General features: G+C 40.0%; 1 protein-coding gene across 1 annotated transcript in view; it reads right to left on the bottom strand.

Moving 5' to 3' along the window:
* Nucleotides 1-4,493: 4,493 nt before the first annotated feature.
* The window catches only part of cnga1a (cyclic nucleotide gated channel subunit alpha 1a), a 29,993-nt gene continuing 13,996 nt past the window's right edge, over nucleotides 4,494-20,490 (bottom strand). Inside the window, exons 4-12 of the mRNA XM_056280490.1 lie at nucleotides 10,933-11,291; nucleotides 7,780-7,854; nucleotides 7,615-7,668; nucleotides 7,399-7,512; nucleotides 7,180-7,284; nucleotides 6,726-6,832; nucleotides 5,951-6,561; nucleotides 4,976-5,834; nucleotides 4,494-4,540 (exon numbers count right to left, since the gene is read on the bottom strand). Coding sequence (XP_056136465.1) covers nucleotides 4,494-4,540; nucleotides 4,976-5,834; nucleotides 5,951-6,561; nucleotides 6,726-6,832; nucleotides 7,180-7,284; nucleotides 7,399-7,512; nucleotides 7,615-7,668; nucleotides 7,780-7,854; nucleotides 10,933-11,291 — 2,331 coding nt within the window. The remainder of the gene's footprint in view (nucleotides 4,541-4,975; nucleotides 5,835-5,950; nucleotides 6,562-6,725; nucleotides 6,833-7,179; nucleotides 7,285-7,398; nucleotides 7,513-7,614; nucleotides 7,669-7,779; nucleotides 7,855-10,932; nucleotides 11,292-20,490) is intronic.

Below are 20,490 nucleotides of genomic sequence, written 5' to 3'. Positions count from 1 at the left end.
TGTAAGGATAATTCAATGAGTTTTGTTTATATACTGTATAATACCAGTAGACGAGATTGTGAGGTTTGACCCAGACTGATTGGGCGACTTTATGACCGGGTTGAGGGTGATTAACAGTCTGTTCCTGTCAGAGAGGGTTTTTTTTTTTTTGCTGTGGCAAGGAAAGGGCATTTGTGTGTTGTTGTTTTTTTTTTCTGGGGGAGGAGGAGGGGGGGCGGGGGTCGAGCCATGGATGATCTTGCCCAGAGCACCAACAAGCCAGCACCACCACTGATCTATTTGATGAGTCTCTCAGTAGGTAGTTGGGGATTTATTTTTCAACCACACCAACTCTTTAACTGATAGCTCTCAGGGGCACATTGCCAACAAGGATAAAAATGACCACAGTGTAACAGAAGGAATGAAAAGTGAAGACCTTCCCTGTTGCATGGTGCCTGTCTATTATAACTACACCCCCCCCCCACATGGTGCCTGTGTATTATAACATCTATTATAACTACCCCCCCACAACACAATATATGACATTAGTATTTCTTCAATGTACAGTGTGGATTCTGTACATACATACAGTATGCTTAGAGTATTTACACACACACACACACACACACACACACACACACACACACACACACACACACACACACACACACACACACACCTACTCTTTATGAGTGCCTAATTTAAGCAGTACACCAAAGCATGCATAAAGAATAATAACAAATCAACATAGCTTCATCTCAACCATCCAGCCCTCTGAGTTACCTCCAAGCGGTCATTTTGCAGAATATACTGTGGCACTATCAGCAACTTGATTGATGCATGAGGACTCTGTCTCTTGACGCTAACTAGCCATCTGTGTTGAGGGAACAACTCAAAGGATGATGGAATAGCCTCACTGTCGGCTGAGCTTTCGCTAATATCTTGAACAGAGAGATAACTTGACCATTTATCTTATTCTCTGAGGTTTATGGCCTCCCAAAAAGATGGAAATATAATCACAGGTGTATTGTTGATTTTAATTAGCTCAGAGGCGAAGGCAATGATCGGGTCTGCCATGTCAGTACCATTACACAGCAAAACCCTCCACAAGACAAAATATTCCCATTATTTGGCACAGTGTTTTAAACATTTATCTACAGAATCAAGCTCTCGAAACGAGACCAGGCAACTAAGACCCCGTTTACACTCGGGTTTAAATGCGTTTTTTTGTTTTTTTTGTGATCGGATCACAAGTGGACAGTGCTAAATACAAGTGTAAACGACCACCAAAATATTTTGTGAACCGGTTACACAAACCACTTGCCGCCGTGGTCTGGGACGCATTTGACTACACATCTTGTGTAGTGTAAACACTAATGCGTCCTGATGCGTCCCCAACAAGGACGTCACAGGAAATATTCTTCTTCTTTGGAGTAACGAAATCTGATCGTAAGTGGTCAGTAGAACGCATTTTGGAGACGCATGATAGACACAGGTGTAAACGGCGATGCGTCTCCTTGTCCACATGTGATCCGAGCGCCCAAAACACATTTTAAAACCAAGTGTAAACAGGGTCTAAGACTTGACTCTCGTACTGAATTCGTATTGATTCGTTCAAATATCTTGGACTTTGGATTTGACCCTGAATTCTCCCCCGTATTGATTTTATTATAAAAATAATATATAGTTGTCTGAGTTCACTGTGTCGCTGAATTAATTGTTAAACATTTCAAGTCAGAAAAAAAAGTAATTTCTCAGGTGATACTACCTACTATCGGTTATGCTGGCATTGGCCATCAGAACACATTTGACCCTCATCTTAGTCCCCTTAATGTTGTGTATAATTCTCTATGTAGATTTGTTTTTAGGCGTCCATATACAATCATCAGAATACTTTATTCATCCCCGAGGGGAAATTGGGTTCTATTACAGAAACACACGCTCTAATAAATAAAAACTAACGAGATACAAGATTAAAAAAAAGAAACGGAAACGGAAACAATGGAGCCACAGTGCTGTTGAGCACTGTCGACACGACGCTCAGAAAGTACACCAAATATCATACAAACTCCTCTGACCACATTGTTACAGAAAGGCACAACTTAGAAAATCTTAGGTATTTGTGTAACCGGTTATTTTCTTGCCCAGTGCGGGATTCGATACGAGGTGTACTGCACCACAAGGCGACATCAGTAACCGCTCGGCTAAAGGGTCAGACACATTAGCTAGGGACTAACGTGTCTTATTAGTAGTTTACAGTCGTCACCCTTCCCGAAAGCGCACCCTCTTGCTTTGTTATTCCCGCGCTCCGAAGAGACTTCTGAGGATCTGCACACTTCCGGATCCCACCGCTGCCACCGGTTATTTTCTTGCCCTGTGCGGGATTCGATACGAGTGTACTGCACCACAAGGCGACATCACTAACCGCTCGGCTAAAGGGTCAGATCCGGTAACTAGGGACTAACGTGTGTTATTAGTAGTTTACAGTTGTGTATGTAACGCCGTGTATTTGGACCCAATTGCAGAAAAGAGGCAGTTGGTAAAGTACGAAGCCTCTTTACTGGACTTTAGCAAAACACAATGACAAAAAAAAACACTACCAAACAGGGTAGGCAATAAAGCAAACTTGAATAAACAAAATATTAAATTAAGCACAACACTCTCTCACACAGAGAAGGCAGATAAGGGTTCAGAATACAAGCGCTTCTGCGGACCGACGTGAAGACTCGACCAAGAATGTCTGCAAAACACAGTCAAATAGTCCCCAGCACAAGTGCACCACATCACAGGCCAGTCAAGGAGACTGGGCGCAGGTGAACCAAAGCACCAATCAGGAAATGGGAGAGCCCAGATCACAGACCATGACAGGTGCACATAATCACAGGCCAACCAGTATGCAGGTGCCACCCATATTGGCTGATTGCAGGCCGATAGGGAGATGTCACCTGTTGGCTTCTGATCCTCTGGCCAGTGATCGTGTCAATTTAGCTAAACAGTAAGAACAAATAGAAGATTTATTTAAAAAAGAGTGAGAACGACTGCAACAAGAAACCGTCCTGATCGACGCCTGCGCATTTTACTCATCACTGCTTCATGCATGAATCGCTTAATTGGTTGCAGCTTAAATCTAGAAGGCAAATTCACTAGGTGCAGTTAATCTTCAAACGTGTTTAATTTAATTGTACTTCCTCCTTGAAACAGTGTTTTGTTCCATGTAGATCTTCATATCCAATCAGACATACGCAATACCCCCCCCTGTTTGTTTTTTTTTTTTTTGTCCCAAGAATTTTTAAAGAAGTCTTTCTCTTTTTCTGAGTTCTATTTCCTCTTTCTCCTGCTTCAGGACATCTTTATTTTCTCATCTTAAAACAACCTGTTTATGCTTTTAACTTGTGTGCACTTGAAGACAAACCACTTCAATTGCTCTTTATGTTGATGTAACTGATTTACCATCAGGGCCGTTTCATCCAATTGTTCCTGTTGTGAGGCCTGGGGACGTGGGTGGGACAGGATGAGCGAGTTGTCTGTATCTGTGTATTTGCAGTGTATGTTTGTTATGTAATGCTGTTTTTCTTTGTATGGGTTTTATAATTTTGTATTTGTCTGTAGGACCCCCTTGAAAATGAAATGCTACATCTCAAGGGGCTATCTTTCTATAAATTCAATATCTGTGATCACTTGCACCTTGCATTTATTGATGATGAAGTGAAGACTGACTTTGTAGATTTTCTGTTGAAATATAGCCTTAAATGACATTTCACTTGTGTAAGTTTAGGACTATGAAAATACAAATATCCCCAGGAAATCACTAGTGGCATAATCATATTTGATTCCAATTAATTCTTAATGGATCAGGAAACAAATCTAAGGGGAAGGGAAATACCTTTCTTTGGGTGTGAGGCTGTCCACTGTTCACCAATCATCTCTTCTCAGTAAAGCAACATGTTTGCATGTTAAATTTCAAATGAATTGCTCCAGTATTTATAACTGGAAAAAAAAAAGCAAAATAGTGAAACAGGAAGAGCAAATCAAACCAGCCCATAGTTGAGATTTTGTTAGTGCTGCAGCTCACAATAGTGGTTTTACATGGCTGTACAGGAATAAAGGCTATGGCATTGTTAAACAAAAGATATCTTTTTGGTATTCCCGCAGAAGAGAGCACATGCAGCTGGAGATTTCAAAATATAACTTACCAATTCTGTTGTGCAAAAACTGCAAAATACTAGTTGATTGATCAACTGATTGGTGAATAATGGAAAAAGAAATTGAAAAAAATATATTGCAAAAATATTGTTTCATCTTTTGTGTATAAGGGAATTTGTTAACCAAAGAATATTTCTGGATGTTTCTGATCAAGTTTATCAGTCATATCCTGTTGCACTGTCACCTTTGGTGTCAAAATAGTCTAGGTCAGAGGATGTAGTAGCCCCAAGGATTTCCAAATTGGAGGACTTATCACACCTTTCTTATAGTAAGTAGGGCCTTGCACTAAAACTCTTTGCTATTTACATTTCTTATGTGGATTGTAGCGTGTGCTGCAAGAGTAGAAAAGTAGAGATAGCTGTAATAAAAGAAAGTAAAATACAATCACAATGAGAAACAATTGATTCTGGTGTTTTTTATTGGTAAATAGATAATGTTATAATTATAATAATAAACAATAATATAATAATTATAATTGTTCACAGCATTACTGAATTCATTTTCCATTCGTAAAAATGTGTGATTAAAAATCAGTGATACTTAATATAATTTTTTTTTAATTTGGTGTTTTAATAAGTCTCTAGTGTTTCTTTTAAAATATATTACAGTGTTTGTGGACATCATTTTAAAAGTAAGTCCATTCAGAAATACTTATTCACTTGAAAGAATCTATTCAGACTTGATCTTTTGTAGAAGCTATGCGTTTACTTTTTATCCTCCTCTGTAGTTTGTTCATCTTTTTTCTCCTTTTCCTCCCCCTCTTTACCTTCATCTTCTTTCTTTGTTTCTTCACCTCCCTCCTGTAACTTTTCCTCCCCATCACCTTTATCCTCCTCTTCCTCCTTTTTCAATTTTTCTGCCACCTTTTCCTCCTTCTTTTCTTGTCCTTCATCCTCATCCTCATCTTCCTCCTCCTCTCCTGTCAGGTGCTCCAGATCAGTTAAGCGCTCTTTGATGGTCCTCTGTGTGTTCCTATAGTTTCCCAGCAACGTTTTCAGCTTGAACTGCATCAGTTCCATGGTGCTGTAGAGACGGGTGACTTTTTCCTCCAGCTCCTTGGTCTCGGGTATGATGTTGGCTGGGTCCAGATCTATCAGGCCATCCTTCATCAGGATCTGCCGACCCTTGTCTTCTAGCATGCCCTTGGCGTCTGGGTACTCTGTCAGTGACTCCATCAGGTCATCTTTGGACAGGCAGAAGAGGTCTGAGTACCCAATGCTGCGGATGTTTGCCGTCCTTCGGTTGCCCGCTTTGCTGCCTTTGATATTAAGGATACTAATCTCACCAAAATAGCTGCCACTACCCAGAACAACAAACTGGGTAACCCCATCATCAGCAACGACTGCAAGTTTACCATCTTTGATAATGTACATCTCACGCCCAATGTCCCCCTTCTTGCAGATGTAGTCTCCAGGGCTGAACACCTGAGGCCGAAGCTTAAGCACCAGCTCAATCAGTAGGCCTGCCTCACAGTCTGCAAAGATTCGAACTTTCTTCAGAGTCTCCATGTGGACTTGGATAGCAATTTCAGCCTTCAGCTTGTCTGGTAGATATCTCAACACCTCCCTTTCATCCTGTGCCTTGCCATTATTCCACAGATAGTCAAACCACTTGATGACACGCAGTTCCAGATCCTTGCTGACCTTCCGCACCTATTAAGAAATATAAACAAATATCAGCTGGAATCAAAATGCAAAACAGATAAATCTGCTGATTACTTTTGTCTCTTTTTTTAGATCTTGAGTCAAGGGAAAAGAAAGTTACCCACGTGCATGTATTGTTTTATGTTGTCAATGCGTGACTGAAACTGGGCCTGGGCTGCGTTCATGTTTGAGATCATAGTTGCGATGTTTCCCACAATAGTGGCAAAGATCAGGACTCCAACTAGGAAATCCACCACGTGGAAGAGAAACTCTGAATCCAGTGCTGGGGACGGTGTCTCTCCGATAGTGGTTAGCGTCAGTGTGGACCAGTAGAGGCTGAAAGCGTATTTCCTCATTGGCAACCCAAATGCGGGCTCATCAGGATCATCCAATGCGGGATAAACCCAATCATCCGAGCCGAAACCTATGGACTTCGAGAACGAGAAGTATAGACATGCATTCCAGTGGATGATGATGATGATGTACATGATCAAATTGGCAATGCGGAATATGTTCGGGTAGTTGGTTTTTGTCTCTGTCATTGTGAAGAACTCCATCATGCGGCCAATTCTTAGTAGCTTGTTGATACGGATCTCGGGGTAGTCGAGTCCCAGGGCAAGGTAGAAAATGTCAGTGGGCAGCATCGAGAGCACATCCAGACGAAACTGAAAGCTGTTGATGTAACGCTCTCTCAGCAGCTTCTCATCCTTCACGATGAGGCCTTGCTCCAGGTAGCCTGCATGAGAAATCAATTGTACAAGGTTCATGCTTATCCTGCATTACATAATGAATTAACTATTGAAAAGAAAAGAGAAATAAAATAAAAGGTAAAAATTTTAATAAAATGCATTTTTAAAATGTAAATCCTGTGGATATAAGTGAATTAAAGACTTATTCAACCTGTCCTGCTCCTGAAAGCCATATCAGCTAGGTAGATAAAGTCAGAGATATAGTCCAGAAGAACCCAGTAGATTAAATAGTTATGTTGCAGCTCCTCAAAACATGCCCTGTATATAAGAAAAGAAGATGATATGACTGAGCAATAAATATATCTAGTAACTTCACAAAAGTAAATTGAAAAATACTGGTGGCTGACACTTGTAAGGGCTTTTCCTTTGTGGCACCTCCATATCACAGTAGGTCAGTAGGCTTTGCTACCATTGTGGTTAAACAAAGCTAGCATGTCCCTTGAAAGTCAAACTTGCACTTTACATGTGCTGTCTATCATTCCTACAAATGTATGATTAATATCAGGCTCATGTGTCAACATTGTACAACAGCTGACATGGGGTGGCAGTATCAGAGAGATTGAGAGAGTTATGCCAAAGGACTGGATGAGATTACTAGTAGTCACCTGGCTATGATCATGGTCCAGTTGTACATAACTGGCAGTGTAATGATGAACAGCCAGTTATAGTACAAATTTCCAGCTGGGTTTATAACAAATAATTCTTTGGGCCTGCGGTGAGAGAAATAGAATGGGTCAATTCAACACTGGAATGATGAAACATTTGAGGATTTTGTGGGGGGAAAAATGCCTCAATTGAAAACCTGTTCTGAATAGTGAACTTACTTTTCTTTTTCCTTCTGTTTTTGTTTTTCCTTCTCCTCCTTTTCTTTTGCCTCCTTCTCTTTTGCCTCCTTCTCCTTTTCTTCCTTTTCCTTCTCTTCTTTTTTCTTCCTTTTCCTGAAATAGGCACAGCAGCAACAGGGATTAATTAGCAAGGCTCCAACATTCATTTATGTCACCTTTACTTAATGGGTTGGTGATATTTAAGAAAAAAAATACTCTGTCTTCTCCTTCTTTTCTTTCTTCTCCTTTTTCCTTTTTTTCTTTTTCTCCCTTGACAAATGATGGAAAACACACATTAACCAAGTATAATGAAGTGCTCTTTAAAGTACATCAAAGTGGGGAGTTCAACAGAAGCCAGCTCTCTGGTGTTATCATACTTACTCGTCATTGTTGTTACTGTTGTTCACATTACACACATAGCCAAGGCTTGGCTGAGCCTCTCCTCTGGAACACTCACTACACATGACATGTAATGGTAATCAGTTAGTATATGATTGTTAGTTTTTTTTATTGTACTGTAATCATACCACATGTGTTAGAAGTTGCAATATCCACCAGGCTTTGCCTACATGTTATCTTTGCTGCGCTCTTCCCTGTCCTTCGCCAACTGTGGTGTAACGTGAGGCAGGTCTGTAAGGTGGGGAAGGGTGATCATGGCAGCAGATTTGTTGTTGAAACCTGTCCAATCCAAATCATTTACAAACAATGCTGTATGTTGAACCACACTACCTCCGATGGGCTTGAAAGGGAAACAGAAATAATGGAATATCTTTAAGCATTTGCTGTGAATAAGTGTTTAACGGTGCTCAGATATGCACAGAGGTTTCCCTCAGTTTCAATACAGTTTCAGTACATACTGTTACTCAGGCACAGCATCTCAGTAAGGCAAATAGATGACAAATTTACCATCACAAATAAATAAAATAACCTACGTAATAAATGACATAGCATGCAATTAGTTTCATGAAGCTGAACTTACCTTTCTTATACGGTGTAATGTAATGCAAAGTCCATATTCCTTAGCTCCTTAGGCAATCTTCAGACCTTTAAGCTGATTGTGTGACTACTCAAATTAGCAGTGTATTTACTACATTGGTCATTGAATTTTAGTTAAAATAAGCTATACATCAAAATGTAGCTGGGTAGCTGACACTGAAGGACTTAATAACTGTGTCCAATAGTCTTGGTGACCCTGAAAGGGATTTGTGGATTAGAGAATTAATTAACTGTTGAAGGCAAAGTATCTCATCCACCATATTTATACACTCCACTTCCAATGAAAGGCAGCATATATTCAACATTATATGTCTAGTTATAGGACCAACCATACAACTGATATGTAATCACTTAATGACAAGAAGACCAATTATGCTTAAATAAACATCAAAATATGTTTACCATAATACCAAGTGAGTTATTTCAAATGTCACAAAAACTTCAACTTTACAACTTTAACCTGGGGGTCACGTTATGCTATCTGCAACCAAAATGATGGGATATCTTCTATTCGTGACAGCTCTATACCCTCCATAATTTATCCCTAACAGTAAGGTGACTATAAAACGTTTAGTCCACCTTGCAGACCAGATGCCTTCTATCAGCACCTCCTGCTCACTCAGCACTCTCTCTGATAGCCATGTCTAATCCTATTAAAGCACACCCGCTGTGTGTCATCACCTTCACCACCGATCTGATGCCAGGCAGACCTGTTTCATGTTACACATACAACTATGATGGATTTCATAATATAAATCAGAACAATTGAACAGAATCTAATTCTGTCAGCTACAGTGCCCTCCCTGGACTCATGTTGACATCCTGAGGTTCAGCGGCAATCCTCATTTACTTCTAACAGGCTTAACGGGTTGAGGCCACGTTGTAAAGTTTGATGAAAAGGCACTCCAATGCTGATTGGTTGTTGATACTGATCAAACATGTGGAAGAGGGGGACCGGTGGCTATATCTATCAAAAAAAACAAAAACAAAAAAAACTTCTGTGCTCATCATCCCACAGATCATCCTAAGGACAGAGTTATTGTAAGCAGTTCTTGATAATTAATAAATATTGCCTTTGCACGTGGAGAACCTGAACTCCGCTTGCAGTTTAACTCTTGTCTAGGACACAGTTACATACAAATTCCCTGTGCTGTATGCCAAGCCTACCGACAATACAGGTTAAGAAAAAAGTTAGAAGGAATGTGAGAAATTTAGGCAAGATTTCCTTGCCTTGATTCAGTGTCCCTGATTCTAAGCCATCAGAGCAACATAAGGAGAACAGAGCTTCTTTAAACTAGTTTGTGATCTACAAAATGCACTTTGATTTTCACCATTGCATACCTTTAATGAAAATAATCGAATAACTTGTGAAATGTTTAATTGCACAAACGGTGTAGTTGATGATTATGATGGTGTCTATGACAATGTTGAAACATTGTCCAATATCAGTGAGCTCAGCTTCCATGTAGATGTTTAATAGATATTTTAGTTGGATTTGTCTTCTGGTCTCATCTAGACCAGTGAATGAATAAATAAATAAAATAAGTAATAAATAAATGAAATACAATAATAATAATAATAATACAGCCCACATATTACGATGAGTACTGTCAACAAATAAACAAACAAACAAACAAAATCAAGTGACATCTGCCCTATGGTGCCTCAGGTCCATAGGTTGGCCCTGGCGCTACAGGATGTAAAACAGGAAACATGAAAGAAATAATAATAATAATAGTAATAATAAATGAAAATTGCAACTACTAACTATTGGCTTGGTCCAATTTTATCAACCAGACATTGCAGACACTTCATGGAACCTAATCAATGAACTGCTTTATGTTTCTGGATGTGTAATGGATTTGTCTCGCATAGCATGTTTTTGACAAAGAGCTTTGAAGAATTTGAATGTTTCACTTTAATATCAGACTTTCTTGAACAATGAAGATTCTCAATACAGTATTTTGACAATTTTTTTTATTATTATTATCACAGATGAAGTATGAAAAGAATATTTTTTTTTGACAGCAACACACTGCATATTCTTTTCCCCGAAAGGACATTACAGAAAACAATTCATTGTATAACAGCAATACAAATATGTTCAGGGCCCTTTTCAAAAATCAATTAGGTTTTTTTTTTCATTCTTTCGTGCCAACCACAGCTTACTTACAAGTAACTTCTTATTCTGTAAATAGATTTTTATTTAAAATTCTCATTTAACATTTTGTAAATTGAGCATTTGCCATATTTCCAGTGTTTCCCCATTATTGCACCTTATTTTTATTTTTATTTATGTTTATTTTATCTTGTATATATATTTAATTATTCTTTTAATTTATATCTTTACTATTTACTGTAATTTTCCCTCTTGCACCAACATACCAAGATAAATTCCTTGTATGTTCTTAATCTACTTGGCAATAAATCTGATTCTGAATCTGATTCTGACTCCAAACTATATTCCTGAATGATAAGGGAGGAATGCTTAGCTCAAAGGACAAACACTCACGCTGGTAACATGACCAGGTTGCCTACAACAGAGTGACACTATCTGCAGGTGCTCCAGCAATAGGGTTGTAAATCTCAACAGGCAGTGGTGCCCCCGCTGGGTCAACATAGGAAGCAACAGAAGAAGTGGCAGGATCAATAGCAACAGGGATATCAGCACCAGCAGGAAAATCAGCACCCACATCAACCTCAGGGGCCATAGGGTCAAAAGGGGCCACATCCACAGGAACCTCTACACCATTCGAAGGGTCTGCGGCTGGTTCTGCAGTTGGTTCTGCAGCTGGTTCAGCCTCAGCTGCCTCCTCCTCCACAACATCCTCACCAACTTCATCAGAGTTTAGGGGGGCAGCAGGTGCTGCAGCATTGGGTGCAGGGTAGAATCCATGCTGAGATTGGGAGATGAAAAGGCTATTATTAAAGGAGTAGAAATCATTTTTTCCATTTACATTTTCTGAGCTGAAAGCAGGTTTGTATGAGCCAAGGACAGCAGAACTGATTGCTCTCATGATAAATTCAACAAAACAGGGTATGCATCACAAAGCCACTCTGAGAGAGAACTTCTGTTTTTTTCCCCCCTTACTTCTGGAGGAAAACACACATTACAATCAACCCCCTCTGATTGTTGACTTAATATGGGGGCATCAAAGATGCTGAGACCCACATGACGTAAGCAACATATGCACTCTTTAAGATATGACGTACATTACATGCAGTCCATATACTATCTGTTTCCTGCTAATGACCATTACAGTGAATGGCTGTAGACCTCTTACATCATCACAGTCTACATTTGATAATGATACAAGTTTTTTCTTGTGCTGTTCTACTGCCATTGTTGATAGCTGTATTGAAAGCAATCCTAGATAAAAGATTGCTTTCAATCTTTTGGGAACAAAAAAAAAATCACAAAGATTTTTCCTTTTTTTTTTCACAGAGAGAAACAGATATCAAAGACCAGTGAAAAGGAAGGGTTCAGTAGGTGTCCATAAACAACATCAACGTGACACAAAACACTCTGCTCACCACCGCCTCTTCATTTGATCCCTCTCCAACAGGCATGGGTGGGGGTGGGGGTGGGGGTAAATTAAAGGGCTGAGCAGGTATATCATTCATCTGTGCAAATAACATTAAAGTTAACTGAATGCAAGGTTTCGACAGATGGATCACTATTTTTTTTATACATTTGCTTAATTTTTCTCACATATATTTGTCAAACAGATATCAAAAATGGGATAAGATGTGTTTACCGCTGGTGGCTGTGCTGCTGCAGCCTGTCATGAGGGATAATAGCACATGTAAACAGTTTATTCAAAACAGTTGTCACAACAAAGCATTCATGTGACTTTTTTTTTTACTGAAAATTATGTATTCTACAAAAACAATCTTTTCCATTGATGTTACCCATATAAACATTCACATTATAGCGGGATTAACTCCGCAAAGGAAGAAGATGGAAACTTACATGATCAGCTGCAGGGAGGAAAGGATTGCCAGCTACTCCCTGAAAATAATCAATGACAGATAAAGCACACTTTCTGTAACTTCATTCATTTTGATCCATCATTCATGAAAACTTGTTAATCAATGAAATCAGAATCCATTCTCCAGTTCCAAGAAACAGAAGTGCTATTAAATTAATTTTCCATCACATTATGTTCTACCCAGCTACACAGTTTACACATCAATAAACACCTAGCAGCCAGTCACTAACCTGCTGCTGGTAGAGTCTGTACAACTCCATCCACCTCAGGGCCGCATTAGCATGTGCTGCAACTTGCTAGGTAAAGAAAAAAGACAGCATGACTCCAAACATGCAATTAAGTCAATTATAATCTTTCTCACAGGAACATTTAAATTGACGGCATGTTACAAACATGATAGCACATGCCATGCTTGAGAGGAACAACATTTTTGTGGGAAAAAATTGACTTTTACCTCATTGCTTCCACTCTCCTGAGCCTAAATAACCAAGTAAAAGAAGCAAGAAGAAGTCATAGCCCTGTTATCACGCCCTCCCTTCAGAATAACAATTTCAATCGGTCTTAAAGACATTTTGGAGAAACTTACCGGAGCAGCAAGGGTCATGCCCAGCAGACAGGCGAGAAACACAACTGGTTTCATCATTTGTTTCCTTGAGATGGAGAGAGAAAGAGGGAGAGAGAGAGAGAGAGAGAGAGAGAGAGAGAGAGAGCGAGAGAGATACAGACAGACAGATAAATAGAGAGAAAGAGAGGAGAGAGAGAGAAATGGAGAAAGATGCATTCTAATAAAAAATTGCTTTTTGACCCATCCAGATAAATATTTGTAAATAAAATATCCATGAAGAGAAACTGATTGGGTACAAAATCCACAGTATCTTCAGTTAACGTTAACATTTCTAACACAGCGAATGTAATATATTTCCCAATGAAACTGCATCTCACCCTGTTCCTGGTTGAAAAAAGCAGTTGCGCATATGTCTGACAAGGTACACCAAGTCAACTACTACACCACTGAGATAGATGCTATTTATACCCCTAAACAGTCCATGACAGCCAATCACATTCTCAAAGCCCTAGAAAACATGCAAACCTCTGCCGTTTCAAAACTTGAAAAAACATGTAGGTTTGATGCCCCCATTATGTATAATTACATGCTGTGCAAGTTGGCTTAGCACACATACCATTGTGATCGCAATAAACCCAAACTTTAAGAAACCAGAGGGTATGAGCTGACATTTTGTTTATATATATTGCTGAACAGCTCTTTTGATGTGCTACTGAAATTGCAAAAGGCAGAAAACAATGTTAGACACTGAGATTGCTGCAAAAGGTGTCACGTCCATAAATTCTATGTCGGGCTACCAGAGTAAATCTATCTATTAATGTTCAAATGGGCGGCACGGTGGCCCAGTAGTTAGCGCTGTCACCTCACAACAAGAAGGTGCTGTGTTCAAACCCCAGGGTCGTCCAACCTTGGGGGTCATCCCAGGCTGTCCTCTTTGTGGAGTTTGCATGTTCTCCCCGTTTCTGCGGTGGGTTTTCTCCGGGTGCTCTGGTTTCCCCCACTATCAAAAAAAGACATGCACGTTAGGGTTATTACTCCTGTCTGTGCCCCTGACCACAGCATGGCAATATGAGCTGGAGTTGGTCCCCAGGTGCAGCAAGGCGGCTGCACCTAGCTACACAGCTAGGGTGGGTTAAATGCAAAGTGTAACTTCCCTACTGGGATCAATAAAGTATATCAAAACCAAAAAAAAAAAGGTTAAATTAAGACATGAACAATAACAGGGGGGGGGGTTATCATCTAACTGAAGTTGATCTTTCTCCATATGTAGTGTGAAGAAAAAAGAGAGACACTTTTCTCTTCATTGTGTCTGGCTTTCACACATGCTGCTTTGTTCAAGCTTGCTTGGCGTACCTACGAAATGCTAAATAGTATTGTTGAATGTGGCAGATTGCCTTTGTTGATGCTGTCAGACCAGATCAGATAATGAATGAGTTACACTGTAATCATAACTACTGTAGACAGTCCTCACACACTTGAACATGCTGATCAAATGCATTTTAATACAAATAAGATAGCAATCTCTTTATAGGTCCTCCAAAACTTTTATTGCATTATCTTTGCAATCATCATATTTCCTGTGACTGGCAAGTGGGAAAAAAAATGGCTCCAAGGCAAAGACAGCAAGGTAATTAGGATATCAAGAAAATGCCTGATTAACCACAAATGTACCTTTAATCTTTTGCTACCATGAATGAAAATGTTAGTGCCCCATGATTTGCTAATTAAAGAAATGCCGGTGACAATTATAGATTTCAAATAAGAAGGAATTTTTTCATAACATTTTTATACATATACTTCTTATTGGTTTATCATGAAGCTGAAACAGACATGCTTCTCATCAAAAAGTCAATGAAATTAAGTCAAGTCAAATTTTATTTACTATATAGCACATTTCATACAATGTAAGCTCAATGTGCTTCACACAACAAATATGAACAAAAATAAAACAAAATATGAATATATATATATACATACACACACACACACCCATATATATATATACACACACACACATACATATATACACACATACATACATATATATATATATATAATCCAGTGAGTCAAGCAAATTCTTCATGAGACAGTACAAGCCTGTTTCTTGCCATAAGCAATCAACTGCTGGCCAATTCATTCTTGTTATTCAATGTGGACATTTATTGTTTGCAAATGACAAAATATTTTTCTGTTAGGCATAGACTGCACATTTTACTACTGGTTGAATATGCTTAGTTCTTTGAGAGGATTTTGAATAAATTAATGTTTCTGTCCGCCAATGACCAAATATAACGGCTTAAAGATGTTATATTCTTGAAACGGTTGTTTCTAAAGCTACACGTGTGCATTAAACCTCTTTCTGAATGTTCCCTATGTTAGACCGATGTATGTCTCTATTTTGTCGTTGTCGTAGCTTGGTAGATAACTCCTTTCGTCTGGCATTTTCTTTCGAGGGGGGCATGAGTTGTTCACACAACAGTAGCAGTTGGGGGAGTCCGGTTAAGGTGTCATTGATTTGTTCATGATTCTTGTGTTGTGAGATGATATTATTTGTTGAATGTTTGACATACAGCTGTAACTGATGGCGTTCCGATTGAATATCTTCCTCACTTGATGGTCTGGGGTAAAGCACTTATCCAAAGTTCAAAAAACTGCCTACCGATGTTTGTGGCCACGGTATCACTGTAGGGTGGGTTGTGCAAGGTGATTTTGTTTTCTGCTACGTTTGTTGATTTGCTGGCAGTCAGTATTTAATGGTGGGTACTTGAACTTAAAATTGTAGCCGCTCTTTTGTAATGCATCTTGGTATGGGGGTGTAGCTTCATTGAAGATGGACTCACTAGATGATAATTTTGAGTCTTCTATTAATGCTTTCTGGGATGTTCTTCAAGATGGAGGGTGGGTGGTTGCTTTCTCTATGGACATACTGCAGCGTGTTTTTGGGCTTAATATACGGCTTGTATGTGCCATTCCATTGAGATGTCCAGAAAGTCAATTTGTTTTTTGTTTGCTTCAATTGTGATTTTTCGCCCATTGTTTGAGAAATTTTGCATATTGTTTTCTAAATTTGCTCGACCTCTCTTGGTGTTTTTCTACAAATTGCCAGCCCATCATCCCTACAGAATCTGACATTGATGTCTAGGTCTTGTAGTTGAGATAACAAATATATTCCAATTAGTTCACAAGTTTCCACCCCGTCGAAGCTGCCCATGGTGACATCAAATTTGCTATCATTTTTTTTTCCTGCCATGGGTTTCCATTGTGGCACAAAAGTGATTCCTTCGCCTGGTATATAATGTCTCTGTCTTGCTCGGATATCACTGTGTATTTGCAGCAAAATCAATGGCTTTGGATAGTAGTCTTTGCTTATGGAGGGGTAGAACTCGCAGATATCAAAACATATAGATTTGCAGTTCTTCTTGTCATCTATGTTCTTAAACCATTCTAATACCCGGTCCGTGTTTTTCCATTGGTTTACCAGGACTTTTTTCAAGATTTGATCGTTCATGTTTTCGATGATTTTTTTACTTATCTTTCTGATTTCCGGTGGGGTTGATCAGCCTACAAGTTGGCTTGCTTAAAAAGTTCAGTTTGTGGTCCTTCAGGGTGATAAAGGCTTGGTTCCAGGCAGTGACATCATATACATATATATATATATATATATATACACTACCGTTCAAAAGTTTGGGATCACCCAAACAATTTCGTGTTTTCCATGAAAAGTCACACTTATTCACCACCATATGTTGTGAAATGAATAGAAAATAGAGTCAAGACATTGACAAGGTTAGAAATAATGATTTGTATTTGAAATAAGATTTTTTTTTACATCAAACTTTGCTTTCGTCAAAGAATCCTCCATTTGCAGCAATTACAGCATTGCAGACCTTTGGCATTCTAGCTGTTAATTTGTTGGGGTAATCTGGAGAAATTGCACCCCACGCTTCCAGAAGCAGCTCCCACAAGTTGGATTGGTTGGATGGGCACTTCTTTGAGCAGATTGAGTTTCTGGAGCATCACATTTGTGGGGTCAATTAAACGCTCAAAATGGCCAGAAAAAGAGAACTTTCATCTGAAACTCGACAGTCTATTCTTGTTCTTAGAAATGAAGGCTATTCCATGCGAGAAATTGCTAAGAAATTGAAGATTTCCTACACCGGTGTGTACTACTCCCTTCAGAGGACAGCACAAACAGGCTCTAACAGGTACTATTTAATGAAGATGCCAGTTGGGGACCTGTGAGGCGTCTGTTTCTCAAACTAGAGACTCTAATGTACTTATCTTCTTGCTCAGTTGTGCAACGCGGCCTCCCACTTCTTTTTCTACTCTGGTTAGAGCCTGTTTGTGCTGTCCTCTGAAGGGAGTAGTACACACCGGTGTAGGAAATCTTCAATTTCTTAGCAATTTCTCGCATGGAATAGCCTTCATTTCTAAGAACAAGAATAGACTGTCGAGTTTCAGATGAAAGTTCTCTTTTTCTGGCCATTTTGAGCGTTTAATTGACCCCACAAATGTGATGCTCCAGAAACTCAATCTGCTCAAAGAAGTGCCCATCCAACCAATCCAACTTGTGGGAGCTGCTTCTGGAAGCGTGGGGTGCAATTTCTCCAGATTACCTCAACAAATTAACAGCTAGAATGCCAAAGGTCTGCAATGCTGTAATTGCTGCAAATGGAGGATTCTTTGACGAAAGCAAAGTTTGATGTAAAAAAAATCTTATTTCAAATACAAATCATTATTTCTAACCTTGTCAATGTCTTGACTCTATTTTCTATTCATTTCACAACATATGGTGGTGAATAAGTGTGACTTTTCATGGAAAACACAAAATTGTTTGGGTGATCCCAAACTTTTGAACGGTAGTGTATATATATATATATATATATATATATATATGTGTGTGTGTATATATATATATGTGTGTGTGTATATATATATACATATACATATATATATATACACACATACATATATATATATACACACACACATATATATATATATATATATACATATGCATATATATATGCATATATATATATATAAGATTGAAAACGGCTAACTTCAGAAATGAGTAGAGAGATGGGGATGTCCGGGTGGCGTGGCGGTCTATTCCATTGCCTACCAACACGGGGATCGCCAGTTCGAATCCTCGTGTTACCTCTGGCTTGGTCGGGCATCCCTACAGACACAATTGGCCATTTCTGCAGGAAGAACCTGCAAGCCCTGTGGTGAAAGTTGGGAAGAAAGGGCTCACTGTTCAAAGGGGCCAAATCTGCGAGGTGAAATGTTGCCTCACAACGTTGTCAGAATGAGTGACCGTGTTATTTGAGCCAGCCATGGAGAGCAGCTTACCAGATGGGTTGGGGCTGTTTCCGGCTCTGGTTGATGTGCCAGCCAATACCTCAAAAACTGTGAGAATCCCAATTCAGAATCCCACACAGCATGACATATTACTTCCTCCAAAAGAAGTTCTGGGCCTCATTGAAGAGATTATAGGCCTTAAATCTGTGAGTATTCTCCCAGCTCCCCAGACACCAACCAATCAGACTAGTTACACTCTCCTGTGTTCAACCCAAGTAAGTGCTGCTGCTTACCATAAAAATGGGAGCAAAGAAGCTCACAGAGTACACCATTCCCAGGACAAATGGCATCCACCAGTAGATTTAGATCATCTTACTAAGGGTGAGCAGGAGGTGGTACGCCAAATGCTCTTTTAAGAATCCAATGTGTTCGCCCGAGAGGAGGGGGACATCAGCTGTATTCCTGACTTAAAGCTGAAAATAAACACAGTGGATGACAACAATGTTCAGAAATGTTACAACTTCATTCCAAAACCCCTATATCAGGAGGTAAAGGAGTACGTGCAAAATCTTCTGGATAGAGGCTGGGTCAGAAAATTGGTGTCAGTTAATTCCTCCGCCGTGGTTTGTACGCGTAAGAAAAAACACACCCTGTGCCTTTGTGTAGACTTAAACTGAACCGTAAGACCATACCCGATCGTCATCCCTTGCCATGGATTCAGGACCTGATGGATAGCTTGGAAGGCAACTCATGGTTCTCCATATTAGAGCAGGGTCGCACATACCATCAGGGTTTTGTGAGCAAGGAATACAGACATCTAACAGCTTTTAGCACCCCCTGGAGGCTGTATGAAAGGGTACGAATACCATTCGGACTGAGGAATGCACCCGCTGCATTTCAGCGGTGAATGGAGGGAGTGTTAGAGGGTATTAGAGAGGAGTGTTTTGTGCCATATTTAGATGATGTCCTTTGCAACTACAAAACCAACGATGAACATGTGGACCACCTCAAACAAGTGCTCTGCCAGATGAGACAATACAGCATCAAACTCGGTCCAACAAAATGTGAATTCTTTACGAGGAAAATCCGGTACATTGAGCGGATAGTGTCGGGGGGGGGGGGATCCAGATTGACCCGGGGGGTTTGGAAGTGGTGATGGCCCTGAAAGAGAAGAAACCCCACAGAGTCGGCGAGGTCCGGACACTGCTTGGATTCCTTGGTTGTTACCGGTCATCCATCCAAGACTTTTCATGACTGGCAAGGCCCCTGTCCGAACTCCTCCAGAGCCTAGCTGAGATGAGTGATACCACCAAAACCCAGACCAAAAAGGGTAAAGGCCAAGTGAAGAAAGGAGATATAGGACAACTCCCCTCCTGGACACCCATTACTTGGACTACTGAACACCAGAGTGTGGTATCAAGGTTTGTGGCAATGCCGACTAACCCTCCCATCCTAGCCAATCCGAACTTTGATCTTCCATTCGTATTGCACCCAGATGCATCAAATTAAGCCCTGGGAGTAGTATTATACCAACGCCAGGACAGCAAACTGCATGTCATCGGGTGTGGGTCCAGGACATTAACACCTGCCAAGAGAAACTACCACCTCCACTCCGGTAAACTCGAGTTCCTGGCACTCAAATGGGCCATCTGCGACAAATTCAGGGATTATCTGTATTATGCTCCAACCTTCACGGTCTGTACAGACAATAATCCTTTGACCTATGTCCTGAGTACTGCAAGGTTAAATGCTGTGGGAAAAAGGTGGGTGGGGAGTTAGCAGACTTCCATTTTGACATCAAGTATAGACCAGGGCGAATGAATGCAGATGCCGATATGTTGTTCAGGTAGTCAGTGAACCTTTCACATTGAATAGGTGAGCATATAGAGACAGTGTCACCGGAGGTGGTGTCTGCAGTGTGACAAGGAAGCAAAACAGTCCAAGACAACAATGTTCCCTGGGTGGCTGCGTTGCAGCTCAACTGTGAAGATTAAAATGCTGTGTCGACAGATAGCACTTCTAGTGTCATACCTGAAAACATCAGAGCTACACAACAAGAAGATCCAGCGATCAAATAAGTTGTGTCCTTGAAACTCAATGCATGGACTCCCAATGAAAAAGAGAAAAGAGCCATGGGAAGACAGACAAGAAGACTACTCTTTGAGTGGAACAAGCTAGAGGTGGATCATGGAATACTCTACCGGAAAATGGAGCAACACAGACAACTGGTCCTCC

This window comes from Lampris incognitus, chromosome 5, assembly GCF_029633865.1.
Source record: "Lampris incognitus isolate fLamInc1 chromosome 5, fLamInc1.hap2, whole genome shotgun sequence".
NCBI lineage: Eukaryota > Metazoa > Chordata > Actinopteri > Lampriformes > Lampridae > Lampris > Lampris incognitus.
The sequence above is the reverse complement of the archived record's forward strand: the minus strand, read 5'-3'. Positions and strand labels throughout refer to the sequence as shown.